The sequence below is a fragment of the Aureobasidium namibiae genome, assembly GCF_000721765.1.
Source record: "Aureobasidium namibiae CBS 147.97 unplaced genomic scaffold scaffold_7, whole genome shotgun sequence".
Classification (NCBI taxonomy): domain Eukaryota; kingdom Fungi; phylum Ascomycota; class Dothideomycetes; order Dothideales; family Saccotheciaceae; genus Aureobasidium; species Aureobasidium namibiae.
This window is the reverse complement of record NW_013581202.1, coordinates 1,161,657-1,177,189: the sequence shown is the minus strand read 5'-3', so window position 1 is coordinate 1,177,189 and position 15,533 is coordinate 1,161,657. Positions and strand designations below refer to the sequence as shown.

At 50.4% G+C, this 15,533-nt stretch overlaps 6 protein-coding genes across 6 annotated transcripts; 3 read left to right on the top strand and 3 right to left on the bottom strand.

Annotated features, from left to right (window-relative positions):
- Nucleotides 1-343: 343 nt before the first annotated feature.
- M436DRAFT_63464 (uncharacterized protein) lies at nt 344-1,027 on the bottom strand (the record flags this gene model as incomplete). Its single annotated transcript, XM_013572705.1, has 3 exons — nt 344-598; nt 652-779; nt 829-1,027. 3 exons carry the CDS (start codon nt 1,025-1,027, stop codon nt 344-346), a joined length of 582 nt encoding a protein of 193 aa, XP_013428159.1.
- Nucleotides 1,028-1,806: 779 nt separating this feature from the next.
- On the bottom strand, nt 1,807-2,103 carry M436DRAFT_81537 (uncharacterized protein; the record flags this gene model as incomplete). Its single annotated transcript, XM_013572879.1, has 2 exons — nt 1,807-1,970; nt 2,025-2,103. The coding sequence occupies 2 exons, from the start codon at nt 2,101-2,103 to the stop codon at nt 1,807-1,809; spliced, it is 243 nt and encodes an 80-aa protein (XP_013428333.1).
- A 996-nt stretch (nt 2,104-3,099) lies between these two features.
- Nucleotides 3,100-7,187, top strand: M436DRAFT_44887 (P-loop containing nucleoside triphosphate hydrolase protein; the record flags this gene model as incomplete). The annotated part of the gene is made up of 2 exons (XM_013572480.1): nt 3,100-5,846; nt 5,894-7,187. 2 exons carry the CDS (start codon nt 3,100-3,102, stop codon nt 7,185-7,187), a joined length of 4,041 nt encoding a protein of 1,346 aa, XP_013427934.1.
- Nucleotides 7,188-10,904: 3,717 nt separating this feature from the next.
- On the top strand, nt 10,905-12,316 carry M436DRAFT_72492 (acetamidase; the record flags this gene model as incomplete). Its single annotated transcript, XM_013572797.1, has 2 exons — nt 10,905-11,711; nt 11,768-12,316. 2 exons carry the CDS (start codon nt 10,905-10,907, stop codon nt 12,314-12,316), a joined length of 1,356 nt encoding a protein of 451 aa, XP_013428251.1.
- Nucleotides 12,317-12,789: 473 nt separating this feature from the next.
- M436DRAFT_72491 (aminotransferase) lies at nt 12,790-14,280 on the bottom strand (the record flags this gene model as incomplete). Its single annotated transcript, XM_013572796.1, has 4 exons — nt 12,790-13,398; nt 13,449-13,729; nt 13,775-14,000; nt 14,059-14,280. The coding sequence occupies 4 exons, from the start codon at nt 14,278-14,280 to the stop codon at nt 12,790-12,792; spliced, it is 1,338 nt and encodes a 445-aa protein (XP_013428250.1).
- Nucleotides 14,281-15,084: 804 nt separating this feature from the next.
- Nucleotides 15,085-15,531, top strand: M436DRAFT_16043 (YjgH family protein; the record flags this gene model as incomplete). Its single annotated transcript, XM_013572387.1, has 1 exon — nt 15,085-15,531. A coding segment is annotated over one exon (447 nt), but the record flags the coding sequence as incomplete, so codon positions are not given.
- Between the last annotated feature and the right edge of the window lie 2 nt (nt 15,532-15,533).

The window sequence follows — 15,533 nt, the reverse complement described above, 5'->3', positions numbered from 1 at the left end:
ATAGGCATGTCGATCATTGCATCCAGGTCCTGCGGATCAACCTGATGTGCAGAGCGGATGTAACACCGTATCTCATCGAAGAGTACGACGATGGTGGTACTGCAGTTCGTTCAGACGCTTTGTATCGGTGCCGAAGCTTCGAAAGGATCCTCGAGTGGACGAACGAAAATATCGTGGCACCATATAATGTCACGCATGAGCGCCTTGCTGCCAAAGCCAATGCCGGCGGGCATGATCATCACCACGCATCTCACTAGTCATTTACTGCATTCAAACTAGTAAACCACCATGAACATCTGTCTCTGCAGACAGCCAAATCCGACACAGACTTTTGACTCCCCAATCAAACATATTTTGTATGATCAGAGTTTTGAACCAGAGTTCTGAGCTTGCCGTAGTCTCGACATTTGTGTAATGTGTCCATGTCTGGCACATCGCCTCGAACAGCCTTCTTATCGTACTTCAATAGGTAGGGCGTGGCATCCATGTCACACATGAACTTTTGGCGTAGCAACTCGAGACAGTTGTCTACGATCTGTCGCTTCTCAATGCGCTTTGGGTTGTCCAGATCAGCCTTGACATGCTGACGAATCTCGTTCTGATGGTCGTCAGTTAAATAAAAGGCGCCTCAATTGGGCAAGAGGAGCGTACCAGGCAAGCCATCTGATGGAACCCTCCGAGTTTTGCAGCATACCCGCCTGATGGATGAGCTCTCCAACGATAGTCTGTTTTTTGGCCAAGAGCATCGAGGACATGCTCTGGGACACTAAGATCGACGTCTAGCATTGTTAATAGAGTGCCTGATTAGATATTTGGGTTTGATCATACCGGTCAGGAGCTCCAACCAGGCCTCGTTTGTTTCCTCCGACACGGATGTATTGACTGGAGTGCGATACTTCAGACCCTGTGTCCACATATCGCCGTAATTGAGCCAATCATATTGGATCGCGCCCTGCAAAGGCGAGAAGATGATGCCCTTTTGATCGCAGATAGCGTCACTGGGTGGCAGTAGACGGACGACAAGCATGAGGGATGTGAACGTGAAACACCATAGAAGTGATAGAATGAATGATATCTTGGCCCGCCTCAGTCGCACGTCACTGCCCAAAATCTGCAGTGTTTGAGGCATAAGACAATAAGATCAATGTTCATCAGGAGAGAGGAAGGCAAGCTGCAAGCGACGTCGGCGTTCAAGAGGTTCTCCTGATAGGGGCCAAGAGTTCAGTCAGTAGCAGTTTGAGCAGCTGATCCGGCGGGCTCGTACCTAAAGTAGTGAAATCGACGTGTTCTTCATAGATAGGCATGTTTAACCGAATGTAACTCATGGGCTGCGGACGTAATTGCGGAATAACAAGTTGAGTCTCTTCGAGGCAATTGACTACGCGTCAAGACATGCGGGCACCAACAGCCAATGGATGCTTCTCGTGTCAACGACCGTTGTCTGAGTAGCAGTGGTATTCTGACCGTCGTAACGATAGCGAGGTGCAGCAGGAATACGAGACCGTTGAAGCGAGACACTATACCCGGGTTGATCAAGGGACGGATAGAGGGACATACATTGCCACTCAGAACTTCATTGGTGGCTTCCCAACACCTTATCAGCGTGGAGCCAGGGCAGAGGTCACGACCACTGACAGCATTGGAATTCATTCAGGGAGACAATATAGAGATCATGATTATCTGAGTGCAATGAGAAGCGGGTCATGCGTCGTCCGCCCCTACGATAGTTCATCTCACTTTTGAGTGGTTTCGAACTAGGTTGAACATCAAGAGATCCAGGCGCTTGTGTCTATCGGACAGGCACGTTTAATTGTCCTCTGTATCACCGTCGTAGCGCTTGAGGATGCCGTTGTCCTCTCTGTCGCCGTCGTAGCGCTTGAAGATCCCATTGTCCTCTCTGTCGCCATCGTAGCGCTTGAAGATCCCATTGTCCTCTCTGTCGCCATCGTAGCGTTTGGCGATGGATTGTCCTACTTGAGCTTATGTCAGCAACAGGTTGGGAGCGATGCCAGGGCACAACTTACCATCCTGAGGCAGGGGAGCCGCCCATGCAGAGATTGAGAGGCCGAAGGCCAATGCACCGAGAAGCTTCGAGACGAACATTTTAGGATGAGAAGAGGAGGTGGAGGTTTGGGATTGAGTATGGCTGCAGCTGCAAGGTGATGCTTTATGCTCCTCACTCCGTCACGTCACGGGATTCCCCGTTTTGTTTCGTAACGAGATGCTTTCTTGACCGATTCCCAATCTGCAGATGAACGTGCATCCAGGCGGATGTCCATGGCTGCGACCACCACAAATCCTACCCAAGGACGTGGAGCCGTGAACTAGTCGTATGACTTGATAAGCAATGGCTGTACAGCGAGACGAATTCGTGCTTAGCAAAGCTTATCTTCCGCTAGCGTGCAAGCCGGATGTCGGCACTGACGACTTCAATGCGAAGCGCGTCGACCTGAAGCTTCGTGGGTGGTCACAGGCGTAAGAAGCTTGAGCACTTGGATTTCCGCACCGTGTACTCCGTAATTGTCCATTGGCTGCACATCTTATCGCCTTTGCCAGCCTGACTGTCTTATTATTACGCGTCGTGAAGTTCTGAGGCTCCGCTTATCTTGTCGATGTCGCAACCAAAGATACGAGCATCATGCTTCGCTTGCTAACCGAAAATGACAGGTGTAAGATTAGCTCATGCTATCATCTTTCAACATAACCTCCCCTACCATCGGGCATTCTCATAAGGTTTACTGGCGCGCGTCGCGGTCCCCACTTTCCAGCGAGTGAATCCATTCCAGCTCGCGGTCGCTCTTGCTCACATCCTTGTATCCTAGGCCCTTGTAGGGGCCTCACATCTTGGCGCACTCATCCTCTACGCACTCGATCAATCGTGGGATCTTACGCCGCGTTTTTGTGTGCCTTCGTCGAGGATGAATTCCAAGCTCTACGCGGATGACGATGGTATTGCGACCAAGCAATCTCAGCTCCAGTACGAGAACCATACACAACGTATCACCATTGCGATCAAAATTCTTGCGTGGCTGGGACTCGCTCTCAACTTCTTGGAACGTTTGGATATATGGAGCAACACTCTTTGGGTGGGTAAGCTCCATGGCTGTGGTTCTCATCAGAATTAACCAATTTCAGTCCCTTCTTGCAAGCCACAGCCTGACCTTAGACACGAATAATGGGCCTCAAGCGACTCATACGGCAGGCATCCGACAAGCATTGCTTGCATCTTCAACACTGATTCATCAACTTGGTGCTGACAAACTGACCGGAACGTTCGTGGCGAGTGCAGGCCTGCCGTTCCTGTCTTTGTCAATTGTCCTACTGTCACTCTCCTTTCGTCGCAAACCTGATCTGTTCACCAAAAGTGGCCGCCCCGTGGACGCTGAAACCACCTCGTCTGTCGTCTCACGATGCTCGATGACATGGGCTAGAGATGCTGTTCGGATTGCTGGTCAGACATCCGGACTCGGAGACACGCCTGCGCTCGATCACAAAACAAAGTCTAGGAGCCAACCACACTTCAATGGATCGTCTCCCACACTGCTGGCTCAGATCATCTCCCAGCGAACTCCAATCATCGTCAAACAGTGGATTCTGACCATTCTACGTACCATCCTCACCTTTGGCTCACCCTTCTGCGTTCTGCGATTAATCGCCTCCCTCGAGAGTGGATTGGGAGAAAGTAGATGGACATGGTTGTCTGGCATCGCCTTGTTCTCGACGTGCGAAACCGTCGTCCACTATCATCAAAACTGGATCCAGTGGTCGGAGTTTGGGATCCCCATCCGGGCGCAGCTGATCACATCAATCTATGGAAAGCTTCTCAAAAGCAGCATAGGGGACATCACGAACAGCCTTCCGGACCAGCCTGGACACTATCGCTCACCACCAGTGAACAGCCTTTTGACTTCGGATGCGACTACCATCAGCAAGTTTGCTGCGATCCACTACATACTTCCACTATCTTTGGTCCAATTTCTGATAGCACTAGCATTCATCCAGAAGCTAATGGGCTGGCAAGGTATGCTTATCACGTTGCTTGTCACGGTGCTGACTACACCCTTGAATAACTCCATTGTGAGAAGACGAAAAGATACCCAGAAGAATCTTCGCACGGCACGAGATCAGAAGGACAGAGCCGTCAGCGAGATGATTAAGGCACTCCATCATATCAAACTGCAAGGGAGCGAGGAGATGTGGAAGCTGCGGATTAATACTCACCGAGACCAAGAACTCCGCGCTCAAGAAAGAGATTTGCAATCTCAGATATATGGCTCCATGTGGAAGATCGCATCGCCTCTGCTCGTTTCTGGCATCTCTATCTTTGCTAACGCATACCTCAGCGGAGGAACGTCAGCATCAGTAACCTTCACAATGCTCGAGCTTCTTCCTCAGCTACAGGGGACTTTGGGTCTGGCTCCCCTAGTCGTTCAGGACTATCTCAGTGCAAAGGCTAGTGCTCGTCGCATCGAATCATTTTTGGATCAATCAGACAGCGTTAACTATCTCCAATCGAGCCGGTCAGGAGATATAGTCTTTGACAATGCGAGGTTCAGCTGGCCGATCACACCGAGCAATCTTGGAATCACGACACGGAGCATAGGATCTCCATTTGAGTTCAAAGACGTGAATCTGAGAATTCCTGCGAGCAAGCTGACGATCGTTTACGGCAATACAGGAGGCGGTAAGAGTCTGATGCTTACTGCGATGTTAGGAGAGGCCTTATTGCTCGCTGGGACTATCGAGGCACTGTGTCCAGCTCAAGGGTCTCCGATTGCTTACGTTTCCCAGACACCTTGGCTGCAGGGCACAACCATCAGGGAAAACATACTGTTCGGAAGATCACCCGATCCAGAGAGATATAACAGTGTGCTAAAAGCATGCGACCTGGTACAGGACATTGAGGCGCTGCCTAATGGCGACCAGACCGTCATCGGCTCACAAGGGGTCAAAGTGAGCGGAGGACAGCGTGCAAGGATATCGCTTGCCAGAGCGCTCTACTCCGAAGCAAAGATTCTTCTCATGGACGACGTACTGTCGGCATTAGATACTAACGTCGCCAAACACGTCTTCACAGCCTTGCTTGGTCCTCTGGGGGCAGGACGGACTCGAGTTCTGGCAACCCACCAGCTTGGGCTTTGCATGCCAGATGCAGATTACGCTATTCGTGTCATCGACGGTACAGTGCAGATTGATGTTCCGAGGTCTTCTGATATGTATAGAACGATGATTCTGCCACCAGATGAAGCTGCAAAGAAGGTCTTGATGGAATGTGACCTTCGGACCGTGGCATCCATCCGGAGCAAGACCTTGCAAAAAGATCATCAGCAGAAGGAATTTCCAAAGCCGAAGTTGAGCCTCGGGCCAGTGAGGAACGAGCTCTCACAGACAACGTATCGTACATATGTCAAAGCAATAGGTGGCCGAACATTCGTGATGACCTATCTGCTGACTTTAGCAATCCGACAGTGTCTCATCACACTCCCGATGTGGAATTTGAAGAACGTCAGACTTAACTCTCAAGACACAGCGACGCATGGGTCTGCATTGTCAGGCATATCTTCCCAGGCAGGCATGTTTGTGGTTGGCTCGGCTCTTGCTGTCATGGCGGAGTACTCCTTCGGTGCGTTTGAGGCATCGGGGACTATGCGTGCATCGGAGACTCTCTTCAGCACTATGCTCGGCACTGTCGTCCATATGCCTCTTGCTTGGCTTCATGACGTACCTATGGGAGATTTGTTGCAAAGGTTCTCGGCTGATTCCCAAGCAATGGATGACAGATTGATGCCGTTAATTTCCGAGTTCTCGCAGTGTTTCATCGAGATCGTAACCATCGTCATCGTTGGGTATGTATGGGTATACTTGGAAGACGAATTGGGCTAAGACTTACCAGCCTTGATGTGTCCTTATATACTGGCTTCTTGGTTATCGGTGGCCTATACGCAAGCTGGATGATCGGCGGCTTGTACAACAAAGCTCGCAAGACTGTCCAGCGAGCAGACCGCGCGCCCACAAGCAAGATCCTTGGACTAGCCACCTCGACTGCGACTGGACTTGCCACGATCAGGGCCTTCGGTTCTACAGCAGCATACATCGAACAGATGCACGACCATGTTGATGATTTGTCCAAGGCTCGACGTTACTTTTGGATAGCCAATCGCTGGTTGGGTTTACAAATGTCTCTGGTCGGCATCATGTTCGGCGTCGGAACTGGTGCATTGCTTCTGCTCTCCGAATCAGCAACTCTCAATCCTTCAATGTTTGGTTTTGCGCTTACCTTCTCAATGAGGTTCTCCAGTGTGGTCTTCAAAGCTATCAATGGGTTCGGCGCTTTCGAGACTGCTGCGATCGCTGCAGATGCAATCTCGGCGTTCCAGTATCTCGAAACTGAGGACCAGGGAGGAATCGAGACCGCAAGCAATTGGCCAAGTACCGGACACATTCAGATCAAAGGGCTCACGGTGCGATATTATGATGCTCTACCTCCAGTGCTAAACAACATTGACCTCACAGTCGTCCCAGGTCAACGTGTGGGAATCGTGGGCCGGACAGGTGCAGGCAAATCAACACTCTTGTTGGCTCTCCTCCGTATAATGGAGCCCGAAAAGGGTACAATCGCCATCGATGGTATCGATATCACTAAAGTCAGACTGCATGATCTTCGCCACAACATAGGGTATATTCCACAGAACCCAGCATTATTCTCGGGCACAGTACGCTCAAATTTGGATCCATTTGATCAGTATTCCGAGAACCAGCTAGAACACGCTTTACAGCAAGTGATGCTGGGAGCAAAAGCTGATAGTTTGCCGACTCTGAATTTGGACTCCATCGTGGTCGCCGGTGGTGACAATGTCTCTCACGGCCAACGCCAGCTTCTGTGCCTCGCACGCATGCTTCTTCGAGAACACAAACTCACCATTCTCGATGAGGCTACGTCAGCAGTAGACGACTTCACCGATGAAGCAATTCAGGCAGTCATTCAGGCCGCTCCAGGACAGACACTGGTTGTCGTGGCACATCGTCTCAAGACAGTTGCTTCATTTGACAAGATCATTGTCATGGATCATGGATCGATCGTCGAGCAAGGTTCGCCGCAGGGACTGTTCGAGGCTGGTGATTTATTTTACAGGATGGTGATGAGTAGCGAGAATAGCAGCGAGCTTATCGCAAGGATTCATGAGTAGGCTACTATGTTACATATTCCTACGTCTTGGAGGGACATGGGCATATCTGATGTATAGCTCTCTGTTATATATATCCAGTGTACTACGAGTATCCTGCTTTGATTCACCACCGAAGTTAATGTCCAAGTATAATCCATCGGAGATGATTGGAGGTGAGTGAGAGGTATTTAACATTGCAGAACTCGATACAATGATTTCTCGACATCTCTAGATAAGGCACAAAGTACGAAGCTCCAGGCTATCAAATTGATCCAGGGTGATCAAAGGGACAGTCCCGATCCCGAAAACGTCCGGTCATTCGGAAGCGTCCGAGCGTTTGCAACGTCGGGAAGCCTGAATCGCTTTCCCTTTTTACGCCAACATCCTCGAGTCGAGTCGTATTGGCGCACGAGCATATGGACCGTTCAGTACTACGCTAGGCTAATCCACCCTCTTCAACCAGGTACTAGCGCTCAGCTATCATAAGCAGGCACAGTCAACAGGCCCAAGAGCAAGTCTTTCCGACGCGTCCCGAACGCGTCCCTGCTCATGACTGCCAGGCTGTAACGAAGTCCCGTGCTAATGCTCACCTGCAGATTCTTCGTACACTATGTCAAATGCCACATGTCTACGTTGTCATTCAAGGAAAACTAGGGTAGTTCTTATGCGATCTGTGATTGAGCGCGATTGAACTGACACTATCTAGTGCTCAGGCTACCCAGCGTGCGAAAATTGTCGCTATAGCAATGTAGAGTGCCAGCCTTACACCAGGAGGCGGAGAGTCGACAACCAAGAGTACGCGGTTTGTTGGAACTTGTTCAAACGAACGTCTTCAGTTGACAAGAACAAGGACACTCAGAAAACTGCAACAACGAGTTCAATGGCTCGAAGAGCAGATATTCACGAAGACCGGCCTGGAATGTGCTTCCACCGCGACTGGAACCGAGCTGAACTTTTCGACGGAGAGCCTGGCGATGGTCAATGAAGCCGAACAACAAGCCCTGTCGGTCGCCCAGGATCAAGCCAGCTTAGAGTCAGACACAATTCCGCTTGAACCGGCTCAAGAGCCCTCACGAGATGACGACAATTGTCAAGTTGCTGTCTCTACTCCCGAGATCACTATTCTTGTTCCCAATGCTACAGGAGAGATACGATATCTGGGGCCTTCAAGCGGTGTACCGATAGTCAGCTCGAAGCGCAGCACAACTTTGCGAGAAGCGGCTCAACCACCTCTGGAGGATGATGACAGTTTTTCGGCCGCTATCTCTGCTCCCGAGATCAGTATGCTTGCCCTCAACGCTACAGGAGAGACACGAAGTCTGGAGCCTCCAAGTGGTGTGTCCCCGGTCAGCCACGCAGCCGCAAGAGCCAGCTCCGGGGTTTCGAGCGCGTCACCTACGCAAGCCAATGTACCTGCCACTTTAAGAGACGAGGGTCAGTCTCGATTGGCCGCGGTATTGACGGATCAGGACAAAGTCCACAATGAGGCAGAAGTGGATGGTCTCATACGTTCTTATCTGACCTGGATCCAGCCGCTGTATCCTTTGTTTGGGGTGGAGACCCTGTGTGCATCAATGCGTAGGAGCCGGGAGCAGGAAGCAGCAGGCATCCTCGATTTCGATAGGACGCCCAAATGCAGGTTGCAGATGGCTGAGTATTACCTCGTTCTCGCGCTAGGAGCTATACATCAGGGCCATTTGACAGACCAACGTCGAGGAGACACAGGAGATCTGCGAAACCGTCTAGGGTCTAAGCGGGACCCCGCACGACTCTACCTCAAGTCGCTAGAGTTCTTCGATATCTATTCTGGAGACCTTCCCTCCAGCATTCCATTGATCCGAGTCATTCTCTTGAGATGTATTTATGGATTTAACGGTAAAGTAAGGTATAGTCAATGGCAAATGGCTGGCTTTGCTATGAGAGTAGGTTTTGCAACTCTAGACTGAAGTCACATGCTAATGTTATCAGATGGCCATCGAAATAGGTTTGCATCAATCATCATGTACCCTGCAAGTAACCGAGTTGGAAGTAGACCAGAGAAATTGCGCCTTCTGGACTGCTTACATTATCGAGATTATCCTTGCGTACAACCTTGGACGACCGCCTTCGATCGCGGAAGAACATATCACTGCCAGTATGCCGAACGCTTCTTCCACAATGGAAGTCTGTCTTCATCACATCAGACATCGACAAATTCAAGGCCGCATCATCGCAAAAGTGTACGGTGCAGCTCGAAAACAGCAGGCTTTGTCGGAGGTGGACAAACAAAATGTCATTTCCGGCTTGCAAGCCGAACTAGATCACTGGAGCATGTCATTGCCGGAAGCATACAGTCTGAGTCCGACCTCAGGTTACCCCATTAGGTATCGCTATGCGTCACGATACATCTTGACAATCAGGCTGATCATGAACAGATACTGGAAGCGACTTTACAATGGTACCACTTTCGTGCTTCACAGAGCAAGTCCCTTGTGTTCAAGCCCTCCTGCAACATCGCTGGAGAGATGTATACGATCAGCAGCAGCTTATGTTGATGACATGATCGATGTGATTCGTCACAGTCGGGTTGGGCTATCGTGGATGCTCGTTCAAGGTGTTGTCTTTGCTGGCTTGACGATGTTGATCATCGCAAGAAACAACTTTTCCAAGCTTCTACCGCTGACAGGTCTCCAATTCTTCCTCGCCGACTTCCCAGCCTGGGTGCGGAAGTGCGCTATATGTCTTGCCGTCATGAATGAACGATGGAATGAGTCCCTCTTATCGACGCTCGAGTCTCGCTTCGAGACACTGGTGAACGACACATTGGGCTTCATCTCAGCGAACATCTCGACTTCTCTTGAAGGCAGCAATCTTGCTGGACGGACAACTATACATGACAATAACTTGGCGACGACCATGGAACACCAGAATGTCCCTCAGACTGAAACGTGGTCTATCGATGACGGGTTGTGGAACGAGTCCGCTTACTTGGACTTCGCGATAGGAAACGACTCGCTCGTTGCAAACGGGTCTTGGGAGTTTTTTGGTGCAGACAGCATGACAGACTTATGAATGTCACTTGTGACATGAGTGCAAGTGTCTGAATCGATGGCGAATATCCGGAATGGGAGGAATCCAGATCTCGGCGCTGACGCGGTGACCGTTGACTCATCCTCCGGGCGGAGATTGAATCGCCGACGGCGGTCTAACATCCGACGGCCGCACCAACGCTGTGATAGCGTGACACACGCGCGCGGTATATCTTGTACACTGGTCTCATACTTTTCGTGCATTGTCACCAGCGCGTTGCTTGCATCTCAGCAAATATCTGTCTCCGCTGCGAAACATGACCAGTCCGGAGGTCCAGCCACGTTGGCTCAAGATCGCAACAAAAAAACGTGAGCTTCAGCAAGCGGCGCTCACCGCTTTCGCTGACAGGCATCCGTTCCCTGCAACTTCAACATCATATGGCTTCCTTGTGCACGCCGACGAGGCTTCTCGCGCGGTAGCTGACGGTCGCATATCATGCGTGGATCTTGTCATCGCATATTGTCATCAGTGAGTGATCCCAGGTTGAATAGATTTCCTGATGACTGTATTAATGATCGAGAAACAGAGCTGCGTTGGCCCATAAAAAGGTATCCCTCAGCATACAAGATATCTTATCCAGACTCATTGACAAAATTTGCAGGCCAATTGTCTAACAGGCAAGCATATTCTCATCGTGCGCAAGAGTGATTTCTAACAATCGTAGAAATCATGTTTGAGGATGCACTCGTGCGTGCAAGGCAGCTCGATCAGTACTACCAGGAGAAAAAGCGTCCGATCGGCCCTCTTCATGGTATTGTCATGACTCTCAAGGACCAGTTTGATGTCAAAGGCTATGACAGTACGCTTGGTTACTGTGGAAGGGCTTTCCAGCCAGCTAAGCAGAATGCGCTCCTGGTCGATATTCTCCACGACCTCGGCGCGATCTTCATCGCAAAGACAAACATCCCTCAGAGCATCATGTGGTGCGAAACCGAGAATCCCTTGTGGGGTTTGACAGTCAATCCCCACAACCCGGAGCTCACTCCAGGAGGATCCAGTGGTGGTGAATCTGCAACACTCGCACAGATGGGCTCCATGGTGGGCTGGGGTACTGACATTGGCGGTAGTATCCGCATTCCATCGCACATGTTGGGGTTGTACGGGCTGAAGCCAAGCCATGGTCGCTTTTCATATGACCGAGTGAGTGTGAGCACTGAAGGTCAGGGTCACGTCCCGTCTGTCACTGGACCTCTGGCACGAAGTCTTGCATCTCTACAAAAAGTCACCAAGGCCGTCATTGATGCGCAATCATGGAATGAGGATCCTCAGATTGTCCCAATTCCCTGGCGGTCTGATATCTTTGAAGATGTCCAGCGAAGACCTCTAGTCATAGGATTGCTCACCGACGATAATACCGTCAAAGTTCATCCTCCCATTCGCCGGGTGCTAGAGGAAGTCGCCAACAAACTTCGCTCTGCTGGACATGAGATTGTACAGTGGAACCCAGAGCATCATGCTGAATGTATCGAAATCATGGTAAGCTTGCGTTAGTTTCTCTTTGGCAGATCGACAATGCTGAAGCAGAACAACAGGACCTATACTACACTGCAGACGGAGGTGAAGACATCATAAGAGACGTTTCTGTCGCTGGAGAGCCTTACGTTCCTCATGTTGAAGCGCTCATCAACAGAGGCTCGGCGATCTCTGTATATGACTACTGGCAACTCAACAGACGCAAGCACGCCATGCAAAGGGCTTGTCTGGCGAAGTGGAAGAACATCCGGTCTCCGACCACCAACAAGACAGTCGACATTCTGCTTGCGCCGACCATGCCGCACGTAAGTGTTCCTCACAGATCTTGCAAGTGGGTTGGCTACACCAAGATCTGGAACTTCCTCGACTATTCTGCTCTGGTTCTGCCCGTTGGGCGAGTGGATGAGGCTGTGGATCTGTCACTCGAGAACGACGAAGTCCGATCGTACGTCCCTCGCAACGATATTGACAAATTCAACTGGGCTTTGTACGACCCAAGCAAGATGCATGGCTTGCCGATCAGTGTACAGATCGTTGGACAGCGTCTTGAGGAGGAGAAGGTCCTCGGCGCTGCTGCTATGATTGAGAAAGTCCTGAACACGGTGTGAGATCCCTTGTGTACGGTCCTCCTTGTTCTATTCATATTAGATGCTACAAATCAACACTTCAGCGTTTGGACACTCATAATTGAATGATCATCAAGATCACGAAGTACATTTGCTCAACGGGCTCAACTACTCGACAATACTGCAGCGGTAACTTGCTTGATGGAGCTTGAAATACTCTGAAGAGTGTCTACTATGTGGGTTGCATCAGTCGTTCGTTCGAGCAGCCATGACATGCTGGTAAATCCCAACAGCGTTCCACTTTTTGTCTAGATCTGACCTCTGATTGGCCTATGCACTTGCGTAGATCCGTGGTCTTGAAGTGAGACTTGGTTTATATGGCAACAACAGCTACTCGTTGCACAAACTGCAACAGCATTGATCATATTTCATGATCCATACGATCTCCTTCGGAGAACACCGTCTGCTTTGAGTGTATAGGATGATACGTCCAAGTCACTATGAGCATCGCTCACTCAAACAGCCTTGAGCCGATCAACTGCTGCTGCAAGGGCCGAGAGGGCTTCGTCCAACATCGGCAGGTGTATCTCTCTCCCCTGCGCAGCTGCTTCAAGCAGATCATACCCCTTCTCGTATCGCTCTTCCTGATTGGCAAAGTACAAATAGCTAGTTGCCATGCGCAGTCGAAAGCGGCCACCAATGCGACCTTCATCTTCCTCGCCAAATGCAGAGCCTGGCAGAGCTGCGATTCCACACGTGTTGACAAGCCACTTGGAAAGCTCGGAGCTGGTTCGAATGCCAATCCTTGCCAGCTGGGCCGCGTATGGCTGGAAGGATGGATACACATAGAAAGCGCCAGAAGGTTTCGCCACTCTGAGGCCCAGAGCAAGTAATCCTTCATACAGCCTTGTGGTGCAGAGAGCATGTAACTTGGAGACCGACTTCCGGTATTGGTTCATATGCTCGGAAGTCGAGAAAGCCTCTACTGCAGCGTGCTGCGACGGTGAAGAAGCTGCGGACCAGCACTCAGATGCATAAGCCAGGAGCACTCTCAATAGTTGGTCTCCAGCCTCGGACTTGGGACAAATCGCGTATCCAACGCGCCAGCCACCTGCTGAGTACGTCTAGCATCAGATCAGCACGTATTGAGTCATTTGAAGTAAACAGGACCCACCTTGGAGAGACCGCCAGTCATCACGATGAGAGCGCTCGGAACGCCTGAATCAGCCTGTTGCAATGGGCTTGCGCTGCTCGATTCACCATCAAAGTTGATGTCTGAGTATATCTCGTCTGAGATGAGCAAGACTTGCTTGACATTGCAGAAATCGACGACGACCTTCATGTTCTCTGCAGAGAATGTTTGACCTGTAGGATTCGACGGACTGTTGATCAACATGATTCGTGGATTGCCACCAGCAACGATGGCTGCCTCATAGGAGTCCTCCAAGGCTTGCTCTATTCTTGGTTAGCCAGCAACGCGGTAAATAGCTTTACACGTACTAGTGATGGTATGACGGTCTTCTTCGTCAGTCTCAACCCAAAAGAGTCGTTTGTTCGCGTGCTTGACTTGCGGTTCATAGCTCACCCAAGAAGGTCTTGGAAGCAGAACATCACCTTGCAGCACGTCGAAGAGAGCGAATAGCAAAACTTTGGAGCCAGGAGCGACCACGACCTGATCAGCGCTGATGTCGAGCCCAAGTCTCGTGGAGTTGAATTGAGCGATTGACTGCAACAAGCTCATGTCAGCGGTGTTGCTAGAATCCGTGCAGGATTTCGTCACCGACCTGACGCAAAGCACGCAGGCCCGCAACAGGCATATAGCTAGTTGAACGGGAATACTGTGCATGGACAGCCAACACTTTCTCCTGAATGGGAAATGTCGCTTCACCGAACCCAAGATGGACAAATTTTCTTCCTTGAGCCCGCACAGCTTCAACCGCTTCGTTGATCTCCAATGTAGGAGAGAGTTGCAGCTGCGACGCAGCAGGGACAATCAAATTCTGCATAGTGGTGTTAAGTGACGAGTCGAGGTTCCTGGTAAATCAAGTAACAATCAATATCGGTTGGCACGCATCTCATATATCATAAGCAACACTCCACGGTTCTTGACAGGCGAGGGGCGTATATCGCCGTCGGCGTTTATAACGCCGAGGTAATCATACAAACCAGAATTAGCAAAGGGCATGTCCGCTTCTGCCTCAATTATGATTGGAACTGCGACGTAATTGCCAACTTGGACTGTAGTCAAGGTGAAACTGCTATCACAACGGTTTTCACCTTGTCGCGGCTTTGCGAGGGATTGATGATGACTCAGTGGTGGGACTTAGTGGACTGGACTTGGACACCCCTCTGTCCAAGTCCAGTTGGACTACCCCTCTGTGCAAGTCCATTAATCCAGTGAAATTTAAGTTGGACTGGATATCCAGTTCAAATCCATGGGATCCAGTGGATTAGTTGCCAAGCATAGGTAATTAGGTGTAGCAAGTGGAACGCCTTATAGTCATGCTGACATAAGGTTATGATGGCATAATATGTTATACACTCTATGCAAACTATGTGCTAGCTGGAAGGACAACCCTGACTCAAAAAATCCAGTGGATATCCAGATGGACAAGGCTCTGTCCAAGTCTAGTGGATATCCGAGTCCAGCCTGTCCAGTCCCAGCACTGTGATGACTCACACCTAACTTAGAGTGTCAAAAATCCAGCAACACCGACTGCAAACGAATATGAACTTTCAAGGATAGTACAGCCCATCAACCCACACTATCTTCAATAGATATCGAACGACCAGTTCTCGCTATCGCCGGCATGTCATCCCGAACCGCCTCCATTCCTCAATCCGCATCCAAGCAATACCATGCAACCAACTCTCCTTGGGAAGCGAAGATCGGCTATTACCGCGCCGTCCGTCGTGGTCCCTTCATCTTCGTCTCGGGCACCACCGCCGTCGATCCTTTCTCTTCCTCTCCAGACGCAAAAGTGCTCCATCCTGGCGACGCTAAAGCCCAAGCCCACGTCGCATTCCAACAGATCATCGAAGCCATTCAGGCGCTGGGTGGACGTGGTGCAGAGAGTATCGTACGCACCAAGATGTTTGTACAGAAACAGGAAGATTGTGGTGCTGTGGCAGAGGCGTTCAGCGAGGTCTTGGGAAAGCAGAATGGGAGTGAGGTTGGATGCGCGGCTACTATGATTGTGGTTGGTGGATTTGTGGATAAGGAAATGCTTGTGGAGATTGAGCGTGATGCTATGGTACA